The sequence below is a fragment of the Micromys minutus genome, assembly GCF_963924665.1.
Source record: "Micromys minutus genome assembly, chromosome: 32".
NCBI lineage: Eukaryota > Metazoa > Chordata > Mammalia > Rodentia > Muridae > Micromys > Micromys minutus.
The window spans coordinates 13,597,474-13,612,726 of NC_137967.1; the positions used below are offsets into that span (position 1 = coordinate 13,597,474).

General features: G+C 40.3%; 1 protein-coding gene across 1 annotated transcript; it reads left to right on the top strand.

Moving 5' to 3' along the window:
- Window positions 1-1,489: 1,489 nt before the first annotated feature.
- LOC308413348 (PRAME family member 12-like) lies at window positions 1,490-15,039 on the top strand (the record flags this gene model as incomplete). Its single annotated transcript, XM_080908283.1, has 3 exons — window positions 1,490-2,100; window positions 13,071-13,658; window positions 14,466-15,039. 3 exons carry the CDS (start codon window positions 1,490-1,492, stop codon window positions 15,037-15,039), a joined length of 1,773 nt encoding a protein of 590 aa, XP_080764409.1.
- Window positions 15,040-15,253: the final 214 nt, after the last annotated feature.

The window sequence follows — 15,253 nt, forward strand, 5'->3', positions numbered from 1 at the left end:
AGGCTATGGCTTTTGGATAGACACTTTCTCTGTTTGTTTTGGCCCATGTGCAACCAAGCTGCATCAAGGGTACATTGTGTGCGGGAGCCCTGGGTCTACTCATTCCATCTTCTTTAGATGATGGTTCAGTCTCTGAGATATCCATTGCTTATATTACTTGACTGTGATGTTTTTCCTGTGTAGCTTCTATTCTTTTTGGGAGCTTGTAGTGATCTACAGACCTGCTGAGGGGTGAAGAAGATTGCATTTAGAAAGGGGATACAAGGCCCATGGGGCACATTGGTATGCCTGGCAGGACTAAATGAACCAGGAAAACTGTAGGGAATAAAAGGTGGTCTGTATGGTTCAGGCTCAGCAGATATGAGGAAGGTGGATAGAAAGATTCTGGAAAGAATAAAAAAAATCCTTCAATAACAAGCTGCTCAGGCCTAATATATTCACTCTCTTAAAGAACAGAATTCAACATTGCTCCTACTTCTAAACCTTAAAGAAGTAAAATTTGTATCTATTTCATGAAATACGTTGCTCCATTGATGGTAGAATATGCTTAATGTTTTCGCACAAATTGGTCAGAATTATACCTGAAGCTCTTCTTTGTGAGAAGAGTAGAAATCACAGGGTAAATTGGATCAGATTGGGCAAAGTAATAGGGACGGTCTGTTGAAATGGGCCCTTTTCTAATTGCAGGAGGAACTTGAATAAACTATGGAAATGAGAGAGACAGATACCATGTCACCAGATTTCAAAATATTTCAATGTCACCAGACCAGTAATTGAGACCCTGTCTGGTATATGTGATTAGTGCGGTTTGACAGCTTGAAGAGATGGGCTAAAATAAACTTAAATGGATTATTTCCATTTTTTAGATATTCCTAGAGCATCTGCATCTCTAAAAGCCATGATGAACTTGAAAAACCCACCCACACTCCAGCTACTGGCAAGAAGAAGCCTGCTGAAAGATGAAGCCTTGACCATCTCTGCTCTGCCACACCTGCCCAAGCAAAATTTTACACCACTGTTCACAGATGCATTCAATAGCAAACAACTTAACCTCCTTAGGCACATGGTGGCAGCATGGCCCTTCCCATGCCTTCCTCTGGGAGGTCTGGGACAATCTCTTAGCCTTAAAGTCCTGAAAGCTGTGCTAAATGGCCTTGACTTGCTGATGACAAAGAAGGATAGACCTAGGTAATTTAGACCAAGATAGCCTGGAGGAATGTATGTGGATGGACTGGTGAATCGAGTAACCACAGTGGTTTCAAGGTTAATTGGAGGCTTTTGATTTTATGGCTCAGTGTCTTCAAGAATAAAAAAAAAATCTGTCCTGTATTGTGTCTAGCATTGCTTAGAGCAGAAAGGGTACATATACATTGAGTCAGTCCATGCTTTTTTGCCTGTCGCTAAAATTGGAAGAATTGTCCAAGGAATAGACTGAAGGGAAGATGAATTGTGGGGTCATGCAGATTACATATTGTATCTCCTCATCTAGATGTCCTTCTGTTTTACCCACAGCAGTTGGAAGCTACAAGAGCTTGATTTAAGAGATGTCTACCATGACTTCTGGAATGGCTGTGCTGGAATGCAGCATGTTTTCTGCTCTCCGGATGTCATCTGCATGAGCAAGCCATCAGAGAATTGCCCCATTCCTGAGGAGAAAGGTGCCCTGACTATATTGTTAAACCTTTCCATCTTGTCCCACAGGCCCTCCAAATACCTAAGGTATTTTTATCATTGGGCCAAGCAGCGAAAAGATGTGATCCGTGTGATCTCTCCAAAGTTGACTTTTCATGCCGTTCCTGCATATGACCCCCTGTATTTGTTGGAGGTTTTTGATCCAAGCTCAATCCAGGAACTGGAAATCAAAACATGCTGGGATATGCCTACCCTTATAAGGCTAGCCCCAGGCCTGGGCCAGATGAAAAGCCTCGAGAAACTCATTTTCAAAGAAATCTCTGTACCTTTGGTATGGCGTTGGACCAAAGAGATTATAGCCTGGTCTCATTCAAAGATTCTTCCCCACTTCTCCAAACTGCATAAGCTCCAGCATCTCTATTTGAATGAAGTCTGCTTCGTGGAGGACAGCCTAGAACAAGTGCTGGGGTAAGAAAGGACAGAGATCTTTCTCCATTAGTAAGAAAAGAACCTTTTGTTTGTTGTTGTTGTTGTTGTTGTTGTTGTTGTTTTTGTTGTTTTTGTTCTGGTTTGCATTAAGTATTAGTGTATAGAGTGATTTCCAGCCACTTTTAATGTTACATAGATGTGAGCATAGATTGATTACTAGAGAAATTCATGCTGAGGTAACACCATGACTAGTCACCTTAGTAAATTTAGACTGTCAAATGTTTACATGATTTACAGTAGGTGTCTTGAGAAACCCAGATGAAGGGAAAATAAATGTACAGAGTGTCTGAGACCTTACAGGACCTATAATCTCATGTCAACACTTACCTCAACTATGGAAGCAGGTTCCATCTGCCTCTGTCTTTCCGTGGTTCAAAGGAAATATAGGCACATGAAGGGGTTTAATAGATGACATATGAGTGGATGCTTGTGGTCAAAATGATGTCTCATGTTCAAAAGAGTGGATATGTGTGGAAGCTGGAACCTGTTGAATTAAATGTTGGCAGACCTGGGAATGTTCCTAAGTGGTTCGCAGTTTTCCTGTTGGGTTTCCCTCCATACAGTATGTGTCCCCCGATATGTTTTCTGCTTACTAGTTCAGAGGGCACTGTAGAGCTTAGGCAGTAGCAGCCATAGGTATTGTTAGGTCTCCCATAGTGAGCACCAAATGCTTGACCAAAATAATAACTTGAAAATGACCTTGGGCCAGTGTTCGCTCTGCTACTTTGAAGTTACAGACTTTCTCTTCAAATAAATATTGAAGTTGACTAAAGTAACTTTCTCTCTCGTTTTTTTTCTCTCTCTAGGTGCTTGGAGAGTCCATTAGAGACCCTTGCTATAACAGACTGCCTTTTGTCACTCTCAGATATGGAGTATTTGTCCCAGTGTCCATGCATCCATCAGCTCAAACACCTGGACCTGAGTAGTGTCACATTTAATAATTTAGGTCATCCGTTTCTAGGAAGCCTGCTAGAAAGACTGAAAGCAACCCTACAGACATTAAAATTGAAGCATTGTGATATCATGGACTTCCAAATCAGTGCTTTCCTCCCTGGGCTCAGCCAGTGTTCTCAGCTCACTGAAGTCAATTTTCTGAAGAACTTCTTATCCATGGGCAGCCTGAAGAAGCTGTTGCAGCATACAGCCAACCTCACACAGCTGACCCTGGAGAAGTACCCTGCCCCTGACGAGGTCTATGATGACATTGGTGATGTTATTCCACAGAGATTTGTCCAACTTTGTTCTGAGCTTATGGACACACTGAAGGAAATAAGGCAGCCAAAACAGGTCTACTTTGTGAGTAAGAGATGTTTAGATTGTCGTAAATACTTTATCTATGACTTGAAGGTCAGACTGTGTGACTGTTGGGAAGAAATATGAAGAGAGCATTTCTGGCCTCTCATTAATGGAAGGTAGGCCTCATGTGATTCATTAGAGGAATCCACCATGTGCATTCAGGACTTTTTGGATGTATATGGGTAGAGGATTATTTCTTTCTATTTGATCTCCAATCAACTTCTTCTGACTTAATGGAGACCTCTTAATACTGAGTACTATGAACTTAATTTCATCCTAATGTGTATAGCACACACACCCTAGGACAGCAATGATATTTGACAATTTGACAGCCTGCATCCCACCAACTTCACGTATGAGAGACCATAGGGAATGTGAAGGAAGGAAAGGGACACGACATCACAAAGAGGATAAAGGACTGGTTTAGGAGGGCTCTGTGTCATTTGTCCTCTGGATGACATCCACTGTTGGCTGCCCCTCAAATACTGTTCTGTACAGTATACATATAATTGTTTTTGAAGTAGAAGATTGGCTGAAAACATAAGTACTGTATGAGACTCCTATCCCTGTTATTTTGTATCTATCTGTTAATGGGAAGGCTCTGAAGCCTTATATTATCATCTGTAATCACGTAGCATTATACTTTCTCATAGGTTCCAATAAAACACTTTTGAATGAGAACATGCTTTGTTTCTTCTTTGCTGAATACTCTTATGTGAAACTTGTTCATTGAACATATCCTAAACCGATAGAATTGGGTACCCTTGTCTCTTCCCCCTCCTCCTCCTAGAGTTTTCAGAGTCCTTTAAACCTTACCATGTTATTTCCTTGCAGAAACTTTATAATCTTATGCTTCAAGAGACCCTATTAAAATGCTGTATGGATTCCATTAGTGACATGAACCAGTGTTTAAGAATGGTTGCTACTCACCTTGAGGAGAACTGTTGTATTGCCAGTGCACATGTTGAATTGTGTAGTGGCTATTTCTGTTTGTCCAGTTGACTATATCTGGAATAAACCACAATCCATATTTGGGAGACCCATCTTTGATCCTGATCTTGACACATAGAGGCTATGAATCTTAGGACACTAAGGCGAGGAGATCACTGAGCTCAAGCTCATTTGGGACAAAGCAAGTCTAAGATCCAAGTGTGGTGCTAAACACCTTTAATCTGGGACAAACCTTCAGGTGGAGACCTACTTGAGGACATCAGAAGAAGGAGGGCTGGCTCTCTTTGCCTTTTTGCCTTCTCATACCAAGATTCTGCTATATCTGGAAAATGTTTTTATGGATTTTAGGATGTTCTCCATAAGGAAAGAATACTTTTGGGGGTTTTAGAATGCAGAATTCAAGGTTTTACTCTTGAAAAATGGCAGCTCATTCTCAGAACTCTCTTCCCAGTTCCTGCCATCTGGAGTGTCTGGGGAGACAAAGCTTCCAGGGCAGGTTTTCTTCTAACTTTCTGTTTCTCTGTCTTTCTCTCTCTATCACTTAGGCTTTATCCTTCTCCCAGCTCCTTTCCCTCTTTCTTCTGCTTCTCTTCCTCCTCTCAAATATTCAACTCCCTCACTGTGTTCGTGTGTCTGTGTGCACTCGTCGGTTAGTGTTAGTGTTAGGGATGTATCTCTGGCTGTTTGGAGTCACTGTGGTGAGAAGTTTAGATTCCAAGTCATAATATCCACAAGCAATATGAGCATAAGGATTAAAGGTATACACTAATACATTTTGCAGAATAGATGTTGCCTAGGCCAATTTAATTCCTGGGTGCTGGATCAGAACTATGAAACAGGAAAGTAAAGAAAGAATGTGTAAATGTCCCCAAGGTGGAAGCCAATGTTTTCTTTGGGAATGTGAATGAGTAGGTATGTTTGAAGCTTATCAACATTCTGAGACATAATTGGGTTAGAGACTAATTACTTTTGAAAAAAATTGAAAAATTGGATGATTTCTATGCTAAGTGCCAGATATTTCACTTCTGAGCCTTGTTCCAGAAATGTCTCATTACACCACAAGCATGCATCCTAACAATACTCTAAGCATGTTTATTTCTATTAGGAATCGAAAACAACCTAGATTTTCTTCAGGTAAAATGGATAAGCAAAATTTTGGACATCCATAAAATAGACTAATATCCAGCAAATAGTCATTGATGCCAGGAATTTTGAAAGTAAAAGTATTCAAGTGTAAAGCATGCTAGTGAGTGAGGTAAGCCAGACACTGAATGGCATCACTAGGTAGGCAGGTTGGAATTTATTATATAAACTACATAACTAGGGTGGCCTTGAATTTACACATCAACCAACCCCCTGATTGGTCCAATTGGAATGCCTATGATGCTGCTCTACACTGAACAGTTGAAACAAAAAGAAATAAAGACAAAGTCAGAAAATGCAATAACTGCATCAGATGTTAGGGATAGCTACACCATTTACACTGTCACCTAAGAAATAGTCATACTACACTATGAGATAACAGAGAATTGGAAATAGCTGTTCTGTTCCAGGTGCCAGCCAATATGCCTGCAAAACTAATAGTGAGTCCTAAAGAAAAGCCAACACCTTTGAGATCCACACACAAACATTCTCTTCCCAGTCACAGTTGCTGAGGTCCAACCGCAAATGCAAGTCTGCATATAATATTGTCCTGTCTGAACAAAATAAAACCATGATACAGCTGACACTGGCTACTGGACACCTTTCTGAGGAGTGAAGCCATGAAGTCATGGCCTTCTTCATAGAACTGTTCCTCTATGGAGTATTTTTTCCTATTTTATCAAACAATAATATTGAAAAATGGAGTGTTATTATCATTGTTATTTAGATTTATTTCATTTTCTATGTCTTTTTCCGTGTGTAGGGATTTGTGTGTGTGTTTTGTGTGTGTCTACAGAAGAGAGCATTGTTCCTGTTGAACTAGAGGTAGCTATGTGAGTAGTAGGATTTGTAACTGGGTCTTATACACGAGCAGTAAGTTCTATTAAACTCCAAGAAATTTCTCAACCCTATTTATATTAAAGGCAAGTAAGTTTTTTTCATTTGTTTTGTGTTTGTCTCTCTGTGTCTTTCCTCTTTTTAACCATGTGACTCTAACTTGAGTAATTAGGCTATGTATAAAGTTTATGAACCCAGTATGCCATCTGATTGGCTCAGTATTTGAGACAGGTTTGCCTGTTACCAAGGCTGGCCTCTTACCATGAAGCTCAGGCTCTTCTCAATCTTCTCCACCTCTACCTTTCCCATCCCAAGTGTTGGGGTACAGGCAAGTGCCACCATATCTGGTATTTTTGATACAGAAGGGTTTATTTTGTTTATTATTTCTTGTTTTGTTTGTTTTTCTTATCATAAAGGAAAACAGACTAAATTCTTTCCCTGGCTTCATTCTTCACTATGACTTAAGGAATTGCCCACTCCCTGGGAATCTTCAGGTTTTGGGGCCTGAATTATCAAACATTTTGAAATTCACTTGAATTTTATTCTTGAATTTTCTGTTTCCCTTTCAGGTTTTTAACACAAGGCAAACAAAACCTCCTGACCAGGTTTTCTGGGTTGAGATTCAAATGTTTCCTCAGCTATAGTAATTTATGTGGAGAGTTCCAGCTGTGAAGGGGAGGCTGAGTAGTAAATTGTTAAAGCTTCAGTAGAGCCAGAGAAGAAACTGTGTGCAAGCCTTAGTCTGGCCTGGCTTGCAAAGAAACCTCTGTGTTCCATCTGATGAGTACCTCTCTTCCATTGAGACCATTCTGCTCCTTTCCCTGCTAAATGAGGCTTTGGGTGGTGCCACCCACAGTGCTAATCCAATGGTGTTGAGGGTCAGATATTTGTGCCAGTGTAATATTAGTGATCTCCCCAAAGTTTACAGCAGCAGATCATATGAAACTCACCACAGGGTCGTGATAATATTCCAGATACCTCTTTCTCTGCTCATGCACCACTTTGACAAGGGACAGTTCTGGGTGGTTGTCAGCCCTGAGTGTCTATGGAGAAAAGCACTATTGTGAGAATCAGTCAGGGTGTATGTGTGCAAGCATCTAATTGGAAAGCTGCTGGAACCTATAACACTGATGCTAGACGCCATATCATAAAGGAATTTCTGCTCTCCTCTGCATTATTGTCATTAGAAAGTGCATGGGCTTGTAACATGGGGGTGAATGTTTGTTGAGAAAATAACCTGGGAACACTGTTCTTAGTGAAGTTGTAACATGGTAACCCTTGTATTCTTGCAGTTATCCTAGAGACTGGAGCTAGGCTATGGTTATGTCCGTGGGCAACTTGGAAACTAATTCTACTTACCAGCCTGATGGTATACAGGATTTCAAATGTAGGACAGTTCATCTAAATGGATCTGATCTAAAAGCTTTGGAATCTCCTCTCTTACCACCACCTCTACCTCTAATTAGAATTCCTCTAGCTTCATGAACATGGTTAGAAACAGGGCTATGTTTTTGTGATGTGACTGATGCATGATCAGGGGCCCATCATTGGGAGACAGGAGTTAATCTTGAAGCTGAATTCTACACCTGCAGGCTATGGTCATCTTCAAGTTCAAATTGATGTATGGTTGAACATGCTGTCACTCTATTCTACAGGGACCCCTTTAGTGAAGCTCTTGTGACTAGCACCCAATTTCTGCTTTAAGATTGGTGGAGACCTAGAGGTAGACATGATTTTTGGAAAGCATAATGTTTCCCAAATTGATGTGTGAGCTGTTCGACACCCTGGAAATTCTTTAATAATTAGCAGTCATTTGCATTTGTTATCACTTCTATCAAGAGGTATACGGATTTGGGTATAGAGTGAAGGGGAGTAGAGTTATCATGTCATCCCTAAATTTCTGTGTTCCATTTAATTATGTTCTTTTTTAGAGTTTGTTTTTTTTCTCTACCTGTCCTGAGCTCTGATGTTTGTTATTAAAGTGAAGTTTTTCTCTGTATTTAAACAGCTGAGGAAATTTTATTCGGTATTAAAAATTACAGATTTAGTGACAACATATAAATAAATATTTTTTTGCTTTTTTGTTTTTTTAAACTTTATTTTAAAAAACAAAGATAAAAGAAAAAATTTTAAACATTTTTGCATAATTGTATACAAATACCTTTTTGAAATTGCATTGCTTGGCTTTTTTTTTTTTTTTTTTCTTTTTTTTTAAAGTTTGACACTGTGCATTAAGGTCTTACTAGTTACAATGAGCAAAAAGTACATGTAAAACAGGATGTAACCCGGAATTAGTCAACGTTTTCTTGGTGTGTAAGGATTGAGCATAATGGGGTTTTTGTTTTTTTGTTTGTTTGTTTTCTTTTCTGTTCTTTTTTTCTTGAACTTCACACAGTCTGTGAGTTGTTTCTGGGGCAGTCCGAGCCTCTGGGGTTAGCATCCCACTGTCAGTGACTGCATATTATGTCTGTGCTTTTGTGATTGTGTTATCTCACTCAGGATGATATTCTCTAGCTGCAACCATTTTCATAAGAATTTGGTTAAGTCATTGTTTCTGATAGCTGAGTAGTACTCCATTGTGTAAATGTACCACAAGTTTTGTTCCATTTATCTACTGACGGACATCTGGGTTCTTTCCAGCTTCTGGCTATTATAAATAGAGCTGCTATGAACATTGTGGTACATGTATCTTTGTTGTATATTGGAGTGTCTCTGGGTTATATGCCCAGAAGTGGAATAGCTGGATCTTCAGGTAGTACTATGTCCAATTTTCTGAGGAATGGCCAGACTGATTTCCAGAGTGGTTGTATCAGTTTACAACCCCACCAAGAGTAGAGAAGTGTTCCTCTTTCTCCACAACCTTGACAACACCTGCTGTCATCTTTTTTTCTTCTTTATTGTTACAGTAGAAATATATTCTTAACATCCTGACCTTCTCAAGTCCACTTCAGAAATACATTTGTGTTCACAGGAGAATGTACATTGTTGGTGCTAGCATGTGTATGTGTGATTAAATTTTAGTGGTGTGGAATCATTCATTTTTACTTTCATGTGTGTAGTTAATAGCCTTGTACTGAACTTTTTCATCTGCTGCATTGAGCCTGGTTTGCTTTTAGACTTTTTTTTCATTATGTAAAATCTAACAGCATGCATTAGATCTATCTGCAACTCACCCTGTAGCCTATGCAAACCTGTATGTTTCAGTAATTTTTCTGCCTTAAGACAGTGTTATATAATACTCTGCTCACTTTGTTTAGATCTCCATGAAGACAATCAAATGAAATGACACCTGGTAGGAAGCCACTGACAATCTCACTGCAGAGATCTTGAGCCAGAGATCTTGAGGCATAGAGGCTAAGAAACTTAGGAAACTAAGGCAAGGGGATCACTGAGCTGAAGGTCATCTGGGACAAGCAAATCCCAGATACAGGTGTGGTAGCACACACCTTTAATCTGGGACACACCTTCAGTTGGAGACCTATATAAGGACTTTGGAATAAGGAAGGCTCACTCTCAGCCTGCCTGCCTGCCTGCCTGTTGGGAATATTCCTGCCTGCCTGCCTACAGGGACTATTCCTGCCTGCCTAGTGGAGCTCTGACTACTTGCCCTGTGGGATTGAGCATCTGCTATATCTTTGACTTCGCAGCTGCTGCCAAACATTTTCAGGGATTGCACTACAGACTGTAAGTCACCCATAAGTACCTCCTTGCTACATAGAGACTATTCATAAATTCTGTGACTCTAGAGAACCCTGACTAATACAAAGGGCTACACTATAAGAAAACCAGAAACCTCACCTAACCTAGACTCCTGGGATCTGTCAGACTCTGAGTATCTATTAGGCAGCGTGCACAAATGAAATGAGCTCCCAAACAAAGGACTCCACAACAGAACAGCTGAAGCTAATATTTGAGAGAATTTTGGAATAAGAATGTCGGAAAGTCTTGTGGGTTTGAGGGATGATAAAATCCTATTAGAGATTTAGGAGCCGCAGTGGATGAGATGTGGGAGGTAGGTTAAACAGGGGGAGCAGGGTTAAGTATGATCTGGTAAAAGCTTTAAGAATAAAAAAAGAAAACATTTATGAATACTCATTTTCCTGCCAGGAGATTAAATCATACTAGACACACCCTATCTCATTCAAGCACACTCAGTTAATGCCCAAGACCTAACTGTCAGCTCAGGTTCTCTAATTTTACCAGAGGAATCTGATAAATAGGCTGAAAAGTAATACGGAAGAATAAAACCATGCCAGGACTCAGAGTTTGAGAAATATCATGGATGTGTTTCAATCATGACCATAATCCCATGGTTTATACATTTGCAATTGAGGATCGGATTGACTACAGGGAAGTCTAAACAGGATAAAATGGGGAAAGAATTCATTTTCCTATGAGGTAGCTTATTGGCCTGAGAGGTGTGGCTAGGAAGAGAATGTGTAATAGTGAAAGAGTATTAAAGGAAGGGATTGGCTATAACAGACAGTCTGAGACTTGGAGTTTCAAGAGAGTAACTAGAATGCTGAATATAAAACTCCTGAGAGCAGTGTCCAAAACAGGAAAGTCATTTATTCTCATCCTTTGCTGGACAGCATCCGTTTAATCTTAATTTGTTTTTGTATGTGGGTGTTTCTTTGCTTGCTTCCTTGCTTGATTTCTTAACCTGGTTATTTTGAAGCAGGAAACTTCATTTAGTCCAAGTTAGCCAGAAATCCATAGGTGGTCAAGTGTCATGAGACACTGAATATTCAGTCTCTACCTCCTTAGTTCTGAAGCAGCCTTTCCCTGCTGGTTTACAGTGGGCTATGAAGGAAATATTCAAGGACTCGGGCACACTGAAGAACTTGATTTATTCTTATATACTCTAATCTACCTTAAAATTTTAATTCAAACCGAATATAGAATTATAAAATGACAAGTAAGAAAATTGTATGTAGAGGACTCTTGGGTATGAGTTCAAGGAAACTTCAAACAATCAGAGCATTCAGATTTCTGTTTTATTTGTTGATTGGTTTTTTATTTACTAACACCTGCTCAATTCTCCTCCCATTTACCATATTCCAAAGGCCTTCTCCCACTCCTTTGGCCTTTTTGTTTTTAGAATGGGTGTGCGATCTGTGTATCTCCCCATTCTGGTACATAAAGTCTGAATGATTAGGTGTTTCCTTCCCTACTGTAATCCTACAAGGCAGAAGACTTGTCCCACACACAGGCTATGGCTTTTGGATAGACACTTTATCTGTTTGTTTTGGCCCATGTGCAACCAAGCTGCATCAAGGGTACATTGTGTGCGGGAGCCCTGGGTCTACTCATTCCATCTTCTTTTGATGATGGTTCAGTCTCTGAGATATCCATTGCTTATATTACTCGACTGTGATGTTTTTCCTGTGTAGCTTCTATTCTTTTTGGGAGCTTGTAGTGATCTACAGACCTGCTGAGGGGTGAAGAAGATTGCATTTAGAAAGGGGATACAAGGCCCACGGGGCACATTGGTATGCCTGGCAGAACTAAATGAACCAGGAAAACTGTAGGGAATAAAAGGTGGTCGGTATGGTTCAGGCTCAGCAGATATGAGGAAGGTGGATAGAAAGATTCTGGAAAGGATAAAAAAAATCCTTCAATAACAAGCTGCTCAGGCCTAATATATTCACTCTCTTAAAGAACAGAATTCAACATTGCTCCTACTTCTAAACCTTAAAGAAGTAAAATTTGTATCTATTTCATGAAATACGTTGCTCCATTGATGGTAGAATATGCGTAATGTTTTCGCAAAAATTGGTCAGAATTATATCTGAAGCTCTTCTTTGTGAGAAGAGTACAAATCACAGGGTAAATTGGATCAGATTGGGCAAAGTAATAGGGAAGGTCTGTTGAAATGGGCCCTTTTCTAATTGCAGGAGGAACTTGAATAAACTATGGAAATGAGAGAGACAGATACCATGTCACCAGATATCAAAATATTTCAATGTCACCAGACAAGTAATTGAGACCCTGTCCGGTGTATGTGATTAGTGCGGTTTGGCAGCTTGAAGAGATGGGCTAAAATAAACTTAAATGGATTATTTCCATTTTTTAGATATTCCTAGAGCATCTGCATCTCTAAAAGCCATGATGAACTTGAAAAACCCACCCACACTCCAGCTACTGGCAAGAAGAAGCCTGCTGAAAGATGAAGCCTTGACCATCTCTGCTCTGCCACACCTGCCCAAGCAAAATTTTCCACCACTGTTCAAAGATGCATTCAATAGCAAACAACTTAACCTCCTTAGGCACATGGTGGCAGCATGGCCCTTCCCATGCCTTCCTCTGGGAGGTCTGGGACAATCTCTTAGCCTTAAAGTCCTGAAAGCTGTGCTAAATGGCCTTGACTTGCTGATGACAAAGAAGGATAGACCTAGGTAATTTAGACCAAGATAGCCTGGAGGAATGTATGTGGATGGACTGGTGAATCGAGTAACCACAGTGGTTTCAAGGTTAATTGGAGGCTTTTGATTTTATGGCTCAGTGTCTTCAAGAATAAAAAAAAAATCAGTCCAGTATTGTGTCTAGCATTGCTTAGAGAAGAAAGGGTACATATACATTGAGTCAGTCTATGCTTTGTTGCCTGTCACTAAAATTGGAAGAATTGTCCAAGGAATAGACTGAAGGGAAGATGAATTGTGGGGTCATGCAGATTACATATTGTATCTCCTCATCTAGATGTACTTCTGTTTTACCCACAGGAGTTGGAAGCTACAAGAGCTTGATTTGAGAGATGTCTACCATGACTTCTGGAATGGCTATGCTGGAATGCAGCATGTTGTCTGCTCTCCGGATGTCATCTGCATGAGCAAGCCAGCTCAGAATCGCCCCATTCCTGAGGAGAAAGGTGCCCTGACTATATTGTTAAACCTTTCCATCTTGTCCCACAGGCCCTCCAAATACCTAAGGTATTTTTATCATTGGGCCAAGCAGCGAAAAGATGTGATCCGTGTGATCTCTCCAAAGTTGACTTTTCATGCCGTTCCTGCATATGACCCCCTGTATTTGTTGGAGGTTTTTGATCCAAGCTCAATCCAGGAACTGGAAATCAAAACATGCTGGGATATGCCTACCCTTATAAGGCTAGCCCCAGGCCTGGGCCAGATGAAAAGCCTCGAGAAACTCATTTTCAAAGAAATCTCTGTACCTTTGGTATGGCGTTGGACCAAAGAGATTATAGCCTGGTCTCATTCAAAGATTCTTCCCCACTTCTCCAAACTGCATAAGCTCCAGCATCTCTATTTGAATGAAGTCTGCTTCGTGGAGGACAGCCTAGAACAAGTGCTGGGGTAAGAAAGGACAGAGATCTTTATCCATTAGTGAGAAAAGAACCTTTTGGTTGTTGTTGTTGTTGTTGTTTTTGTTCTGGTTTGCATTAAGTATTAGTGTATACAGTGATTTCCCAGCCATTTTTAATGTTACATAGATGTGAGCATAGATTGATTACTAGAGAAATTCATGCTGAGGTAACACCATGACTAGTCACCTTAGTAAATTTAGACTGTCAAATGTTTACATGATTTACAGTAGGTGTCTTGAGAAACCCAGATGAAGGGAAAATAAATGTACAGAGTGTGTGAGACCTTACAGGACCTATAATCTCATGTCAACACTTACCTCAACTATGGAAGCAGGTTCCATCTGCCTCTGTCTTTCCGTGGTTCAAAGGAAATATAGGCACATGAAGGGGTTTAATAGATGACCTATGAGTGGATGCTTGTGGTCAAAATGATGTCTCATGTTCAAAAGAGTGGATATGTGTGGAAGCTGGAACCTGTTGAATTAAATGTTGGCAGACCTGGGAATGTTCCTAAGTGGTTCGCAGTTTTCCTGTTGGGTTTCCCTCCATACAGTATGTGTCCTCACATATGTCTTCTGCTTACTAGTTCAGAGGGCACTGTAGAGCTTAGGCAGTAGCAGCCATAGGTATTGTTAGGTCTCCCATAGGGAGCACCAAAGGCTTGACCAAAATAATAACTTGAAAATGACCTTGGGCCAGTGTTCGCTCTGCTACTTTGAAGTTACAGACTTTCTCTTCAAATAAATATTGAAGTTGACTAAAGTAACTTTCTCTCTTGTTTTTTTTCTCTCTCTAGGTGCTTGGAGAGTCCATTAGAGACCCTTGCTATAACAGACTGCCTTTTGTCACTCTCAGATATGGAGTATTTGTCCCAGTGTCCATGCATCCATCAGCTCAAACACCTGGACCTGAGTAGTGTCACATTTAATAATTTAGGTCATCCGTTTCTAGGAAGCCTGCTAGAAAGACTGAAAGCTACCCTACAGACATTAAAATTGAAGCGTTGTGATATCATGGACTTCCAAATCAGTGCTTTCCTTTCTGGGCTCAGCCAGTGTTCTCAGCTCACTGAAGTCAATTTTCTGAAGAACTTCTTATCCATGGGCAGCCTGAAGAAGCTGTTGCAGCATACAGCCAACCTCACACAGCTGACCCTGGAGAAGTACCCTGCCCCTGACGAGGTCTATGATGACATTGGTGATGTTATTCCACAGAGATTTGTCCAACTTTGTTCTGAGCTTATGGGCACACTGAAGGAAATAAGGCAGCCAAAACAGGTCTACTTTGTGAGTAAGAGATGTTTAGATTGTCATAAATACTTTATCTATGATTTGAAGGCCAGACTGTGTGACTGTTGGGAAGAAATATGAAGAGAGCATTGCTGGCCTCTTATTAATGGAAGGTAGGCCTCATGTGATTCATTAGAGGCATCCACCATGTGCATTCAGGACTTTTTGGATATATATATATGTAGAGGATTATTTCATTTTATTTAATCTCCAATCAACTTCTTCTGACTTAATGGAGACCAATTGATACTAAGTACTATGAACTTGATTTCATCCTAATGTGTATAGCACACAC